General features: G+C 36.1%; 1 protein-coding gene across 1 annotated transcript in view; it reads left to right on the forward strand.

Annotated features, from left to right (window-relative positions):
* The window catches only part of npr1a (natriuretic peptide receptor 1a), a 124,344-nt gene that overhangs the window by 38,541 nt on the left and 69,146 nt on the right, over positions 1-16,657 (forward strand). Inside the window, exon 4 of the mRNA XM_048201143.1 lies at positions 4,245-4,358. Coding sequence (XP_048057100.1) covers positions 4,245-4,358 — 114 coding nt within the window. The remainder of the gene's footprint in view (positions 1-4,244; positions 4,359-16,657) is intronic.

Consider the following 16,657-nt stretch of genomic DNA (forward strand, 5'->3'; position numbering starts at 1 on the left):
TACCGAAATTTGTTTATGTCTGCGTGAATCATTTCACACCGGACTTCTTTGTGAACGAATGTCAATACAAAGGGACAATACAAAACATACAGCCTCCAGAGTGATACTGGATACAGCAGTAATGAAGGTGTGAGCACTTTATTACAGTTCATCGGAGTTGATTTACGGATATAAAGTTTACTAGTTTATTAAGCACCACCCGAAAAGGCATAAGGTCTTTATATATTTGACACTGGATACAGTATACAGCTGTGCGTTTTAGTGTCTGACATGCTGCACGTACTTGAGTCTGTCAACAAGAGGACAAATGGTAAATGAAAGCATATTCATGCTTTAAAGGGATAGTTCACCCAAAAATGAAAATTATCTCATGATTTACTCACCCTCAAGCCATCCTACGTGTATATGACTATCTTCTTTCAGACAAACACAGTCAGAGATATATTTAAAAATATCCTTAGTCCTTCAAGTTTTATAATGGTTGTGAATGGCTGGTCAAATTTTGAAGACAAAAAAAATGCATCCATCCATAAAAAAAATGAATCCATACGACTCCAGGGAGTTAATAAAGGCCTTCTGAAGCAAATTGATGAATTTGTGTTAAACATATATCCTTATTTAAAACTTTATAAATTCAAATAACTAGCTTCCAGCAGACGCATACACATACTGCGCACGTCGCAATGATGAACACGGAGGCGCAGAGGAGAGAGCAAAACAAAATACCGGTCATGAATTAAGAGAAATGTCAGAGGATTTTGATATAAGAGAAGAGGAGCTTGAGTTTGTTGCACAGCCCTATTTGTTTGAACCGTGAGAGGCGTCTAAGCTTATGATACTCCTACATCCTGTGTCATACATCGCGTAACGGGTTACTCATTTGGCACAAAAATCGACTTGCGCATTCTGCGTATGGTCGTCCGCTGGAAGCTCCTTATTTTACTTTATAAAAGTTTTAAAGAAGGATATTTGTTTTATACAAACACATCGATTCGCTTCAGAAGGCCTTTATTAACCCCCTGGAATCGTATGGATTATTATTTTTTTTTTTATGGATGCATTTTTTGTCTTCAAAATTTGACCAGCCATCACAACCATTATAGACCTTGGAGGACTAAGGATATTTTTCAATATATCTCCGATTGTTTTCGTCTGAAAGAAGATAGTCATATACACCTAGGATGGCTTGAGGGTGAGTAAATCATGGGATAATTTTCATTTTGGGGTGAACTATCCCTTTAAATAACAGCTCATTTGCTCATTTCTGTAGAGTTTACCAACGTTCTTCAAAATTTAATTGTTTTTGTTCCACTAAAGTAAGAAAGTCATAAAGGTTTGGAACGACAATGATGCAGGAATTTTCATTTTAGGTGAAAATTTTAATGTAATGATTTCCGAGATACTTCTTTATCATCTCTTTGTGACATGGTGCTCCATCACACTCAAAAATGCATGGATCATCACCAAATTGCTCCTGGATCATTGGGAGAAGTTGCTCTTGCAAGATGTTTTGGTACTATTCTTTATTCCTGGTTTTGTTTTTAGGCAGAATTGTGAGATAGCCCACTCCTTTGAAAAGCAACCCCACACATGGATGGTCTCAGGTGCTTCACTGTTGGCACGACACAGCATTCACTTTTTCTTCTCTGGACAATCGATTTTCCAGATGTCCCAAACAGTCGGAAGAGGGCTTCATCAGAGAAAATAACTTAGCACCAGTCTTCTTCTGTCCAGTCCTTGCTGTTTCAGTACTTACTGCTGAATTTCAGTCTGTCCTTGATGTTTTTCTTGGAGAGAAGTGGCTTCTTTGATTTCCTTCTTGACACCAGGCCTATGTCCAAAAGTCTTGGTCACACTGTGTGTGCAGATGTACTCAGACTCACCTGCTGCCAATACTGAGCAAGCTCTGCACTGGTGGTGACACAATTCCATAACTAACTCCTCAGGAGGAGATGGTCCTGGTGCTTGCTGGACACTCTGGGATGTCCTGAAGCCTTTTTCACTGCAGTTGAACCTCTCTCTTTGAAGTTCTTGATGATCCGGTAAATGGTTCTTTCAGGTACAATATTCTTTGCAGCAATTTCCTTGCATGTGGGGCCATTTTGATGCAAAGCGATGATGGCTGCACATCTTTATTTGGAGGTAACCATTGCTAAAACAAGAACACAATGGTTGGAAGCACTTCTTCTCTCCTTTTATAGCAATCAGTCTGCTCTAATCCAATCAAAATTATAGAGTGGTGTGAACTGACTAGTATTGGTTCACACTTTCCCCTGTGCTGATGATATAATTAGTAAAATGATGGCCAAAAAATTTGAAATTTGGGTTTTTGTGATATAACTATTATACCCTGTAGATATTATGAATGTTTTCCATGTCTCTGTAATATTCTAATACACAGAGATATTAACATACCTCTTCACAACTAGCCGCATGATTTAACATATCGTTTATGTGCGTTACATGGTGAAGCACAAATTACATGCCAAAGATTAAGACTTGTGTTTGTTCAAATCCCAAAACCATTAATAATGAGCAATAGGAAGTGCCACTAATAAGCCAGGAATTTTTTTAAAGCTTTTAAAATGACATGACTGTAATTTTTTATAGTATTGATTTGTTTGTCTGTTTTGTCCTTCTGTGCTATTGAAAAGCCAGTAGAAACACTGTCTTTCAGACGCACTCTGTTATCATATTCAGTTCCTATTATCCCTGTCCACTTCACATGAATCATAATCTGTTATACACAAAATCAGAGAATCCTCGGAGGACAGACACAAAGTGAAATGTTGGGATGGCATTTTCTGAGTTTGAAGATTTGAGAATGCATCTATCTCAGTTTTTTATCAGCATTTTCACTCAGAAAATTTGGCAGTTTGTGGCACAGATCCAAAAGAAAATTGTTTATGTCATTCATTTTGGCACAACACATTTGGAATTCTGAAAATGGACATCAACAAATCACATAAAAATGTTTTCTCAGAGGAGGTGACCATGATAAAGCGAAAACAAAACACTACAGGCTTTTTGGAGGGAGCTGTTGTTCATTTGCAGCACATTTTTTAATTTAAAAGCAGATTTCAAAACAGGCCAAAAGAAAAAGCACAATTCAGGATAAGTGCTTTTTAATATACATTACTATAATGCTTTCAAATAATTGAATATTCATTAGTGGAGTTTGCTGTTTGCTGCCCAGTTTGTTGTCCTCTCCCCTGCACTGACAGAATTGGATTTGTTACGACCAGCTGGTCTCAGAGTTAACAAAGACCAGCTTTTTTAAATTCTTTTGATTCATATACAGACACTGAAACACATAAATCCACTTACACATACCAATAAAGTCTAAAGAAAATAAAGAGATACTTTTGTAGCTTTCATGGTGGTTATCTTTAACCCTATAAAGCCTACAGTATCATATTTGATATGCAAATCTGATATTTACATGATCAAAACTGAGCTGGAAAACCTGTTGTATACAATCTACTATATGCCTTGTGTCATTTGATTTATAGTTTAGCCGTATTTGATACAACAGGCTTTTAAGAAACTTTTATATGTTATATGTCTCTCAGTCATCATTGCATTGCATATCATCTTACTAAGACATATTATTGGAGATACAGAGTGACAACTGATATTTTTAAGCATTTAAAGTAAGCAGTCTCTTGTTATAAAGATCTCACTGATTTGTATTACAAGCTATCAGAATTGTATCTCATAATATTTGGCCTATATTTTGGCCATATAAATATCAGCAGCTGCACCAAATTGCATATTTTTTCTCTGTTTGGTAGTCTGAATAAAATGCAGGTGCTTTTTTCTTCCTCGAACTTGAGCTCCATATCATACTACTGTATTCATAAAATCATGATTTATCAATAATGATACTCAAAAAAAGACATATGCAAACTTTTTCCAGTTTTTTAAAAAATATTTTGTCTAAAGGTTCAAAGGTTTCATTAAAAAAAAAATATATTTATGTCTATATTTCAAGTTTTACTGGGCTAAGCAACACAAAAGAAGAGAAAATGATATAAATAAAATCAATTAGGACTTTGCAAACTCCACTGCTTCATGTGTCTGTCCTTGAGCTGATTTGTTGATTGGATTAGTTGAAAATGATTCAAATGTTTTGTTTGGCTATGACTCATATGTGTGTATCCTAACTAGTGTGTGCGAGTGAGTGAGCACACTGGTGTATCTTTAAACAGCTTAAAATTTGTCTTTGTGTTGAATACCCACAGAGCGTGAAAATCCTGACCTACAGAGAGCCTCAGAACCCTGAGTACAAAGACTTTGTTTCCAGACTAAAGACAGACGCCATGGACATGTTTAACTTCAGCGTGGAAGATTCTCTGGTAAGAATTTTCGATATCAACTGGTGCTTTTCAAGAGTAATGAAGCACACTCTTTAAGTACATTGGTGACCTTTTTTTATTAATATTATATTATATGCAAGTACAGTTTTCAAAAAGGTGTAAAGGCAGAAATAAATATGTTAGGATAGATTGCAAATAACTGTGTATATTAATGCTGAGCACTTTGCGTTCAACATCGGTGCATTTTCATTTTAAATGCTGGCTATTAATAAACATCTGACTGAATATTAGTATATGGATATCTGCTATATGCATGAATACATATATTACAACATGCTCATTTTACAAGAAAATATTAGCATTATTGTGATTAACATTTTGAGTTAATCAAAGCTTAATCAAAACACAAATCTCTAAAATTGTTATATAGAGAAAAGTCAAACAAAAGTTTATTTTTTAGAAGGGGTTTATCTTAAGTATAATGCCCATTCATATTGGTTGTAAGCAAAAGCATTTAAGAAACCAGATAGCCAGATAAATGCAGTAAAGTCTTGTATTGATTGTAAACAGATTTTTTGGGAATCGTCCCTTGAGAACAAACCACTGGAATGCCATTTTTGTTCTGAAATTCATTCCTGATGAGTTTTTGAAACCACATGGTTCCCATGTTAAAGGAATGTCAATCTATCACACACATAAGACCCCAGTGACTTTGAAGCTTATACAAGAATGAGAACGGTTTCTCCAAGACGTAGTACATTGTCACCTTGACTTTAACGGATTACAGCTGCACACTAACTCTCGATTCACCTTTGGGATGTTTCTCATGAAGAATTACCCGAAGGTTTAGACAACAAGAATGAATTGCATTTTTTACTTGCATATGTTTTCCAAGTTGTTTTAGCATCCAATTCACTAAAGTAATTATGTAAATCAGATAAACGCACAGACTTACAAAATTAGTGTTGATGGCAATTTGCACAGGGCAGTTTTTCAGCATTCAAGCCAGTTTTGAGTGCTAGGTTTGTGAATGACGCAGCAAACTACCACAATACTAAACCAGGATTTTACAGCAGCACTCCACCACTGCAATCTAGACACCAGAATTTTTTCTGTAAATGACAAAAGTAGTGAGAATGATAGCATGCGGTAGTTAAAAGCTTTATACATCCAGGCCAATAGGTGTCAGTATAGAGTCCAAAACCTTGGAAATGAGTGCACGAACCCGCAACTTCATGCCCAAACGTATCATGCCTCAACCCGCTACACTAACTGGCAGTATACCTTCACTGGCCTTTGAAAGGGTCATTTATATTATCATAATATATTTGCCATAGTGTCTTCATTTACTCCACAACCAGTGTTGATTGCCCCGTCAGCCGCACCACATAATTGGTGTAAATCACTAATTTCTGTTATTGGATGACCTACTCAACAAAAGCGCAACATGCAAAACATATAATCAACAGCTACTATGGCGGAGAAAAAAGACAGAAAGAGGAGAACCTCCAGCAACTGAATTTCGGGGCTGAGGGGGTAGCTCCATCAAGTTTGTTTCGACAAAGTCGGACCAACAAGATCTAAAAACTGCTGAATTTGCTGCCATGGCAGGCAAATTTGTTTTAGAATTGGAACTTCTGACATAGCAGCCAGGGAACTAAAGTTTTCACGAATTAAATAGTGCACATACACTAAATGGCTCCACGGACGGCGCTGTCTTTGATTTAGTACAACTATTCGCTGTATCGCTGCCAAAGTTTGACCAAAATCCCCACCACAATTTTTCCTAAGCCTTTACTGCCTAATGGTTTGCCAGCTGATGTACCTTTGGGTAATATAATTAACCCTTTCGCACGTAAGTTTTAAATATTCTGGCTGACCCCCCAGCGTGAGTTTTTTGAAGCGACCGTTATTTAGAACGTATCACTTTATGGTTTCCATGGTGACGCGTCATTGCTTGTTATGTGACACACTGCAGCACTGTATGAATGATAATCTGCTTTCATTTAATTTTTCCTTTGTTATTCAAAATATTCACAAATTTGTTGACTATAGCATGAAATATCTAATATTCCGATTGACAAATATGTGCAAGTGGATGTGTTTTGCTGTTTAAACACCTATATAACGATCATGCTAGTTGAGCCATATGCGCGATGGGCGCCGCCATGTTAGTTTGCGCCGCACAGAGAATCGGATCTGTTGGATTTACAACCCGTGAATTTATCCACTTCTCCCGAAATACATGAAAGTAAGTGAGTCGGTGAACTGGGGAAGAATAGAGTAAGCTTTAAAGTTACTTTCACAATGTGTATCTGATATGAATAAAACGTGTCGTCTAATTATAATTGAAAGGGTTGTTATTTCCGCTTCTATAGACATCATTGTGTATTTTACAAACTCTAAATATATTGTTTTGTTAGTACTCATGTGTATTTAAATGTCTGAAACCTACAATAAACATTATTTGGTTGAAAACACTGCATATATGTAATATATGAAAAGCGCTGCGCGCGTCCATCTCTGGTTTAGCGCCAGCCAAAGCGCGCGCGCACATTTGAATTTGGCAGTTGATCACGCGATGCGCTGAACGTTCTAATCACACCGGTGTGATCGTACACTCCTGGGGCCAGACAAGACTGATCACACCGGTGTGATCGTACGTGTTAAAGGGTTAAAAAGGTAACAATCTAAATGCTTGTTGCAACCCCTATAAGTCCATATTGTCAAGTCAAGTCAAATTTATTTGTATAGCGCTTTTCACAATACACATTCGCCTCACCCGAAATCGAATACATCACCACTATATAGTATGTGCAATACAGTACGCCAATAGAGTAGTATGTCCGAATACATATTATTCGAAAAACAGTAGGCGAAAAGTCTCCAGATAACATTCTACTTCCGGCGAAATCCTGAAGTGCACATTTGATGGACACTTTACTATGCCTTGAGGCCATGAATGGAGGTGAAGTGATGTAACTGACGCTGGCAGGTCACATGATAATGACAACAGGGTGAATGTAATACATCTGGATTAAATTCATCTTACACATTCATACAAAATAGAACTTACTTTTTTAAAGGTTGCGAAGTAAGTTCAAATTCAAATGTAGTACCTATTCAGACAGTACACAATTTTGGAGGCACCGGTAATTTCAAAGCACCTTTAAAGAAAATCTTGATGTTGATGTTTATAGTATCATAATATCTTCTTGCCTTATTGTTGCATTTAGCAGATTAGACCTGGGCGATAATATTGTTTACATTTTACAAGCAATAAAACAATTACAAGCAATAAAACAATTGACATTTGCTATATATCACCCTATATGTGAGTGTACTGTATCTATGCGGATAAAGCTGGACATACTTATATATCCAACTTTATATAAAGAGCTGGGCAATAATATAGTTACATTTTGAGAAGAAATAAAAAAACTACATATATTGCAAATGCCTAAGATGGACATATGGCAGTGTAGGAAAAAAGCATTGATGTGTAACATTAGTATGCAAAACCAGTGTAATGAATTTGCCGCCCTTTTGTGTCTTAGTTTGTGGCAAAATATACTTTCACAGAAGATCTTATACATCTAACCATAACACAAGCCTCACTGGAAGGGAGATTTCCAGGGGTTTGGGGGTAGAAAGGAAATTGGCCCCCTGAAATAGACTGAGATGGTTGTTCTTAGTCAGAGACGATTGAAGTTGTCATGCCTGCTTGTTTGTGCTCTAACATTAAATGTCACCCAGTACTCACCAAGAAAAAACCCAGATGCATGTGTGCGGGATGAGTAACCTTTCACTGACAGTAGGGAAGTGGTAATTACCCTTAGCTGCAGGTCTCCTTGTGTGAGTCTGTCACCACAGAGGAGTCTGTTAGCTTGAGATCAGCCCAGGGCTATTAAAGATGTGTGCCCTGCCTGAGCCTCCTGCCCACCCGTCCTCTAAAGCTCAACTACAAGCTTTTGAGAGTTTTATACAACACACCTACTAATGACCTTCTAGAGGAATGGACAATGATTTGATCTTCTCAGTTTAAGCTAAGCTATAATAATGGAGGTTCCTGCCAGATCCATTTATTCTCTGTCAGCTGTGAGATTTTCTGCATCCCTTGAACTCTTCGAAATAAGGGTTTTTTAAAGGTTCTTTCTAGCACCTTAGATTTGGAAAATAACTATTTTCTTTTAGGTGTTTAGGGCTCTTATATGTTATAGTTATAGTTTCTTATACACTGCATTCCAAATTATTATGAAAGTGACATATCAGTACGATTTCAGTACAATAAACATTCAGATTTTAGTTTTTCTAATAAAATGTTTGTTTGTTTGTTTATATATGTCTTTTTAGATAACTGGTATCAATCTCAGACAAAATAATTTGCCGGGTCTATGGAAACCCTACTTAAAGGTTGTTCCACATTATCACAGTTCTCATGCAATATAGGGAGGAAGAAAGATCTTTCTGAAGATGAAAAGCATGAAATGGTGCAATGTTGTGCAAAAGGCATGAAAACAACTAATATTGTGTGAAAACTGAATGGAGATTAAGGCTTATTAAGGAAAGTTCCTGTCAAAAAACTTAATTGCATTAAAAGGGCAGCTATAAAACAGCCAGTGTTGAGCTGCAAACAGGTATTTGAAGCTGCTGGTGTCTCCGGAGTCTCAAGAAGCTCTCCATGCAGGCTGGCAGTTGTGCGTAAAGATGCATTTTAGCCACTCCAAACCAAACCTCACAAAGAGAAACATTTACAGTGGGTTTAGAAATACATGAAGACTCATTTTTAAATAGTTTTATTCACTAACTAATGCCGTACTACAATGGATGGTCTAAATGGATGGATTTCTGGATGGTTGGTGAATGGCCACCACGTTCCAACAAGACTGCGACGTCAGCAAGGAGCTGGTGGGTGATGATTTGGGCTGGAATACTGGGACATGAGATGGAATGTGCCTTTAGGGTCTCTGAGGGTATTAAAATTACTTTTGCAAGATATGTAGAGTTCATAACTGGCCATTTTTAGCTATGGTATAAAAAGGAGGATCGTGCCTTCTGAAATACAATGGTCTATGCACTATCCCATGCAGCAAAAAAACACCACAGCAATAAAACTGTTTGAAAATGTATTTCTACACCCACAGTAAATGTTTCTCTTTGTGAGGTTTGGTTAATGGTGGCTAAAATGCATCTTTATGCACAACTGCCAGCCTGCATGGAGAGCTTCTTGAGACTCCAGAGACACCAGCAGCTTCAAATACCTGCTCAACACTGGCTTTTTTTTTATAGCTGCCCTTTTAATATAATTTTTTTTTTTTTTTTGACAGGAACTTTCATTAATAAGCCTTTATCTGACTGAGTTTCACACAATATTAGTTGTTTTCATGCCTTTTGCACAACATTGCACCATTTCATGCTTTTCATCTTCAGAAAGATCTTTCTTCTCCCCGTATTGCATGAGAACTGTGACTTGCTTAATAATGTGGAACAACCTCCAAGTAGGGTTTCCATAGACCTGGCAAATTATTTTGTCTGAGATTGATACCAGTTATCTAAAAAGACATGGATAAATAAACAAACAAACATTTTATTAGAAAAACTAAAATCTGAATGTTTATTGTACTGAAATCTTACTGATATGTCACCTGCATAATAATTTGGAACGCTGTGTATGGTTCTTTGGAGATTTAAAACTCATGCGGGTTGCTACCATCTAACAAAAAGTTTAGCAGAAAGACCAGTTGTTTTCCAGACCAAACAGAAGCTGTCAGGTAAGGGTGTGCAGTGAAGGTATTATCTGTATATGTATATGAATGTGCTGTAGTGACAAAGTTATCTGGATCTGGATAGTGTTTTTTATTATTGTTCTGCTGAAATTATTATTGTTTACTTGTGTTATATTTAAGTTTCACCTGTATAGCCTGATACTTTTTAGGAAATAATAGCTGGAATACACTACACTACTGAACAGAATTTAAAACATTAGGCAATGCCGACTTTGTAAATGGTTACAGAAAAAGACTAAGTTAAATTAGGCCATTTAAGTAGCTTTTAGAAATGTGCCTTAGAAAAAACATGCATCTTGAGACAAAACAATGGCAGTGACATATTTTGTGATATGTCAGTGCAAGTTGCTTTCAGTCAAAACAGCTCAAACATGCATTTTAGTCTGAGACTAAGCTTAAGCCTTGTCTGTGAAACCAGGGGACAGTGTCACAGCGTGGTTGAAAATAAAGATGAGTAGCTAAAGGATCTTAATGAAGCAGTTTTGTTTATTTTACAAAGAACTCAGGAACTAGGAAACAAGAACAGAACAACCAAACGTAATTAGAATGGACAATGGACAAAACAAAACACAGGTCTTAAATACTCAGAACCAAACCAATTAATGAAATTAATCACAGGTGCAAACACTAATCAAACACTGAGTAACCAAGGAGACTAACTAGAAACTGGAACAAGGAACAAAGGAAACAGAAAACAGATCAAAACCAACTCACTGTAAAACACAAAACGAAAAAATAAGACATAACCCTGACACACAGACACACCTGTGTCATTTTTAAGAGACACAGGACAAATAAAAACAATGTGTTCTAAACTCAGCTCAAAATATCAATGTTTAATGTCCTCAGACTGGATGAAATCATAGTGTGAAACTAAAAAAATCCAGCCCATGTTCATTAGAAAATCATACCTGTATCAACATTTTTGCAAAACGCAAAATATTTTGCGTTGTGCACGTTTCGTGACAGTTTCAATGTGAAATGTCCGTGTTTAGTTTTTTCCGGAACAGATGACCGTGAATATGGCAACGTTTTATTATGTTGGAGTTTGTACGTATCACCGCAGTCCTGAATTGAAATGTCCAGTGAATGGTGCTAAAAGCTTAATGTTCCTTCACGTTTAATAAACCCTAAACCTACCTTATAGCGTTAACAAAAGCAAATGTGACATAAAAAACGCAATTGTAACCATGGCGTTTCAGCTTGTTTTTGAACTCTTGTCTTTGAGCTCTTTTACCATGACTCGTCTTTCACGGGATTCGTACCCGAGCTCTTCGCTTCACAAGTACAGTTCTGTACCAGCTGAGCTACTGAGCAAGCTTGTTATATAAGTAAAACTGAACATCTGGAGCTGGGTAAGTGATGCAAACTCGAAAATATATTTGTTTACAAATCATGCACTATGGTAAAAAGTGTTTTGAGGTTATAACATTATTGTGCAAGGAGCCGCGTGAAAACAGTCTTTATTAATCCATAATCTGCCCCTGTAATCATAATTGTGTGTGAAAACGATTGAAAGTGCTTGCTGTGTTCATTTCTGTTATAAAATGCAGTGATATGTACGTATTGGTACGTATTTTGCGTTTTGCAAAAATATTGACACAGGTACGTTTTTCCAATGAGCCTGTGCCTACCAACAATTTTGAGGAAAATGGGGAAAGATGTGAGTCAACAGTGTAATTATACATGTAATTACAGAAATGAATTACATATCGTCGCTGCCCGATGAAACTCACGTATGTCCAAAACGGTTACTTTTCAGGAAGCGAAAAAAACACAGTATTTCAAAAGCAGTTGAATGTAGCGTTGCCATACTTGGTACGGCATCTTTACATGTAACCATATTCTTGCCAGTGTAATGATATAATCCACATTTGACCAAAATTGAGTTTAAATGGACATACGTGCATATTTTACAGTAACGGTGGTCGATACGCGTTCATATTGACAGATGAATACGCTCAGTTTATTAAATAGCCTACGTCTTAGTTTATTAAATACGCTCTTAATGTTGTGTCGCTCTTAATTAAATGTCTCTTGCAAACTATGAAGGGACAATGAATCAATACACTGACATGGTAATGCTAGACAGATACTTTGTTTGCACAGTCCTACCGTAATTTTGTCACTCCTAGACGTACGTCTGGCGTCAGGGGGGAAACGTTTACTTGAGAACAGTTGTCAAAAACAAACGTTTGCTGATACTTTACCTCACAGTGTTATTCGGCTATCCAGTGCTGAGCTTCGATGAAACTTCACGAGACCGGCGAGATGCTTCCACAGGGCGGGAGATACGCTGCGTGATTGACAGCTTTGACACCAAATGGATATACGTGAAAATCAGATGACATGATTTCACAACTTTTCATTGGCCATGTAGATATGTGAAGCATACTGTATACGGAAATGAACCTGGACATTCAATCCGTCGAAAAATCTCAAAATCGGCAAAATGGACATACGTGGTTTTCATCGGACAGCGACGATATGTAATTACACTGTGTGCAGAATTATTAGGCAAATTCTGATCATATTTTTTTTCCAAGCACATTTTACCAATTCCAATCCACATCAATCATGAAGGCTGGAAATGAAAAATGCCTTATAATCAGGTGTGCATAATTATTAGGCAGGTTTTCTTTTACAGGCAAAATGAGCCAAAAAAGAGATTTAACTCAGACTGAAAAGTCAAAAATGATTAAATGCTCATGAGAAGATCGCAATACTAATGCAATACTAGAAATTGCAAAGTTAAAGCATGACCAAGGGACAGCAAAATGCTCATTGGGTCAGCGGGGTCATACAAAAACAGGTGGAAAAGAAAAGACACATGTTAACTGCAAAAGAATTAAGAATTAAGGTGAAGAATTAAGTGTGAAACCATCAGGAATCCTTTAGTCTCCAGCACCACCATTTTCCAGAACTGCAACCTACCTGGAGTCTCCAGAAGTGCAAGGTGTCAGGATCTCAGAGACTTAGGTTAGCTAAAGAATCCTAAAAGATGACCCGCTCTTAATAAGAATCACAAGCTGAAGTGTTATAAAATACATGAAGACTGGGTTTTTATAGGCCTTATAGACAGACAGCTTGAGAGTGGCTCCTGAAGGACCAGCACCACATCCTCTTGTACCACAGTTTGAAGAATTTATCTTCCAGAATCTGGCAGTAAATTTTGGAAGATCATTTTTAGTCCATCTCTGCAAGACGAACATTTCAGGATAAGAGATGGACTAAAAGTGAACTCCCACACCTTACTGCCAGATTTTGGAAGATAAATTCTTCAAACTGTGGTACAAGAGGATGTGGTGCTGGTCCTTCAAGAGTCACTCTCAATCTGTCTGTCTATAAAGCGTATTAAAATAATAATAATAATAATAATAATAATAATAATAATAAACAGTATTCATGTATTTTATAACACCTCAGCTTGTGATTCTTAGTAAGCCATTCTTATTTAGGTCTTATTAGATTCTTTAGCTAACCTAAGTCTCTGAGATCCTGACACCTTGCACTTCTGAAAAATGGTGGCACTCGAGACTAAAGGGTTCCTGATGGATTCACACTTAATTCTTAACCTTAATTCTTAATTCTTTTGCAGTGTCTTTTCTTCTCCAGCTGTTTTTGTATGACCCCGCTGACCCAATGAGCATTTTGCTGTCCATTGGTCATGCTTTAACTTTGCAATTTCTAGTACTGCAGCTCGTGAGTATTTAATAATTTTTGACTTTTCAGTCTGAGTTAAATCTCTTTTTGGCTCATTTTGCCTGTAAAAGAAAACCTGCCTAATAATTGTGCACACCTGAATATAAGGCATTTGGTAACACTTTACAATAACAGTACATGAATAACCATGAATTAATACCTAAATTAATAGTTACTTCAACATGAACTCAAGATTAGTTAAGATATGAACTAATGAAGAGTGATCCTTAACTACGACAGGAGTCATAGGGATTCATGCATGAAAACAGCAGCCTTAACTACGCGTTAATACATGTTTGATAATTAATGCATTAATTAACATTTAGGGGTAAACTAAATAAATCAGCCTCCATAAAAGTAAACAAGAAGTACTCTGAATTTGAATTAAACGTGATTTAATACTGTCATACTTTACACTGTAATATCATAATCTGCCATCTGCAGCTTTGTGACAAATAATTGCAATGGCACATGATTATTTAGCCATTAATTACATAGATCCGTCTAATCAAATGTGGAAAATAGACTAACTACCACTAATAAATTTAATTTGATCTAAACTGTTTTCTGATTTTTACAGTTCATTTATATTTAGTCATAGCTAAATAGTCATAGTTGATTCCCGGAACTAAAGTATGTAGGGTTTGTTTCTGGTGGGACACTCATTAGTGGCGCACGCTAGGTGTTCTCTTGGCGCGTTTGTTGTGTTGCTGGCATTTTAAACTAATAAATATTGACTGCTTTGGTAAGCCGAATTAATAATTAAAGACATATTTGCATGTATGTTTTATTGGGATTTTCAGGAGGTTATGTGCAGTTATTAACTGTATTTGTATTTTTGTCATTTAAATGTATATGCTTTGATTAGCATTAGCTTGTGGACGCGCGCTATTTTACATGTAAATGTGCCTTATGTGTGTCTTTACAGGTATGTTTATGGCTTGCTTTCAAGTCCATATATGTTTAATTATATAAATAAAAATACAAATACAAATACTTTTTATTTTAGTTTTTTTGTACCGGGGTGTAAAGGAATAAGGATGGCACTCTATAGTGTTTATTCATATATTAGTTAATGATGTGTGATATGTGCATCATGTCATGACTTTACTTGAGGGGGCACAATCATAATTAACTCATTATTAACTAACCATATACTAACATCAACTAATGGTTTGTTAATGTATACTTATGTCATGACTTTACTTGAGGGGGCACAATCATAATTAACTCATTATTAACTAAGCATATACTAACATCAACTAATGGTTTGTTAATGCATACTTATGTCATGACTTTACTTGAGGGGGCACAATCATAATTCACTGTTAACTACTTACCAAATTCAGCTCATGATTTATCATTAACTTACTATCAAATACACATGTACTAACACAACTATATAAGTATTCAGCCCAGTTAAGTGATGTTGTGTGACTTTTCAAAAAGTCAGAGAATGGAGGTACAGGATGATCACGCCCTGCGTCTGGATGGAGAGTGAACTTCTGAATCTGATCCCAGCAAACGCTCCCTGACCTTAGTTCATGTTTCCTGTTTGGTTATTTTTTTGGGAACCGATTCCTCAGGAACTGTTGTAAGTCACAGTGGTTTAGTTTGATAGGAAAGAATATCACAAAACAGATTAAGACCTTTTAAGATAAATAGTGTATTTAGTATTTTATATGTTTGATAGGGAGGGTCAGTGAAAATAATTACAAACTAATCCTGTGCCTTTCAGTAATGTTTATAATGAAGCTGCTGATGTCAGTAGTTTAAATTCTGACAATAATAAATTGTTTACATTTATTTCAAAGTCCAAATATGTATTATTCCTTCTTATAGAGACTGTTTGATTTAGTTTACCCTAAATGTTAATTAATGCATTCATTATCAAACATGTATTAACGCGTAGTTAAGGCTTCTGTTTTCATGCATGAATCCCTATGACTCCTGTCGTAGTTAAGGATCACTCTTCATTAGTTCATATCTTAACTAATCTTGAGTTCATGTTGAAGTAACTATTAATTCAGGTATTAGTTCATGGTTATTCATGTACTGTTATTGTAAAGTGTTACCAGGCATTTTTCATTTCCAGCCTTCATGAACGATTATATATCGCTTATAAATGATTAAATACAAAATGAATAGTAGTTATTAAGATTAATGTGGTTTAGAATTGGTAAAATGTGCTTGGAAAATCAACTTGCCTAATAATTCTGCACACAGTGTATATGTAGGTATTTTTTAAACATATGTACAATGTAAAAAATTGTATGTACAAAATAAGTACGTTGTATCAAATTATTAATTTAAATGTTAGTACATAGTAGTTAAGGACACCTAATATAAAGTAAGGATCCATTTCTTGTTTGTAATTTCACCACTGTAACACCATAAAATATTACTGAAGTCAGAACCAATGCTGCTTTTCATCGAATGTGCCGAAATTGTTTTATAGCCTGTGAATACTTACCTGGCTTGACTGCATACTATTCAGGATTCAGGATCTGCAACTGGAATCTTTACTCTCTCATCTCCAAGTATCCATTACAATATGTGTAATTTTCTCTCTTTTTTTACATTTAAAAAAAGAGAGGATCCCCAGACTGCTACAATTAGTATCTTTGAGCTGCCACTGCTGCCTGTGTATGTACAAAAACATAGCCAAGAGTTAACAAAAAGCCTGGAAAGTGTTGCAGCTGTGTTTTCATAGATAACTATTTGATGAGATATGCTATATGCTCTGTGCACAGTCAAATTATTTTCTAAAGTCTAATAAGGTGTCTGCAACTCTTCTTACTGTTGTGTCGTCTGTTGTTCTAGTCTGTTAGCCTGATGCATCCATTCATT

This window comes from Megalobrama amblycephala, linkage group LG9 (assembly GCF_018812025.1).
Source record: "Megalobrama amblycephala isolate DHTTF-2021 linkage group LG9, ASM1881202v1, whole genome shotgun sequence".
Lineage (NCBI taxonomy): Eukaryota > Metazoa > Chordata > Actinopteri > Cypriniformes > Xenocyprididae > Megalobrama > Megalobrama amblycephala.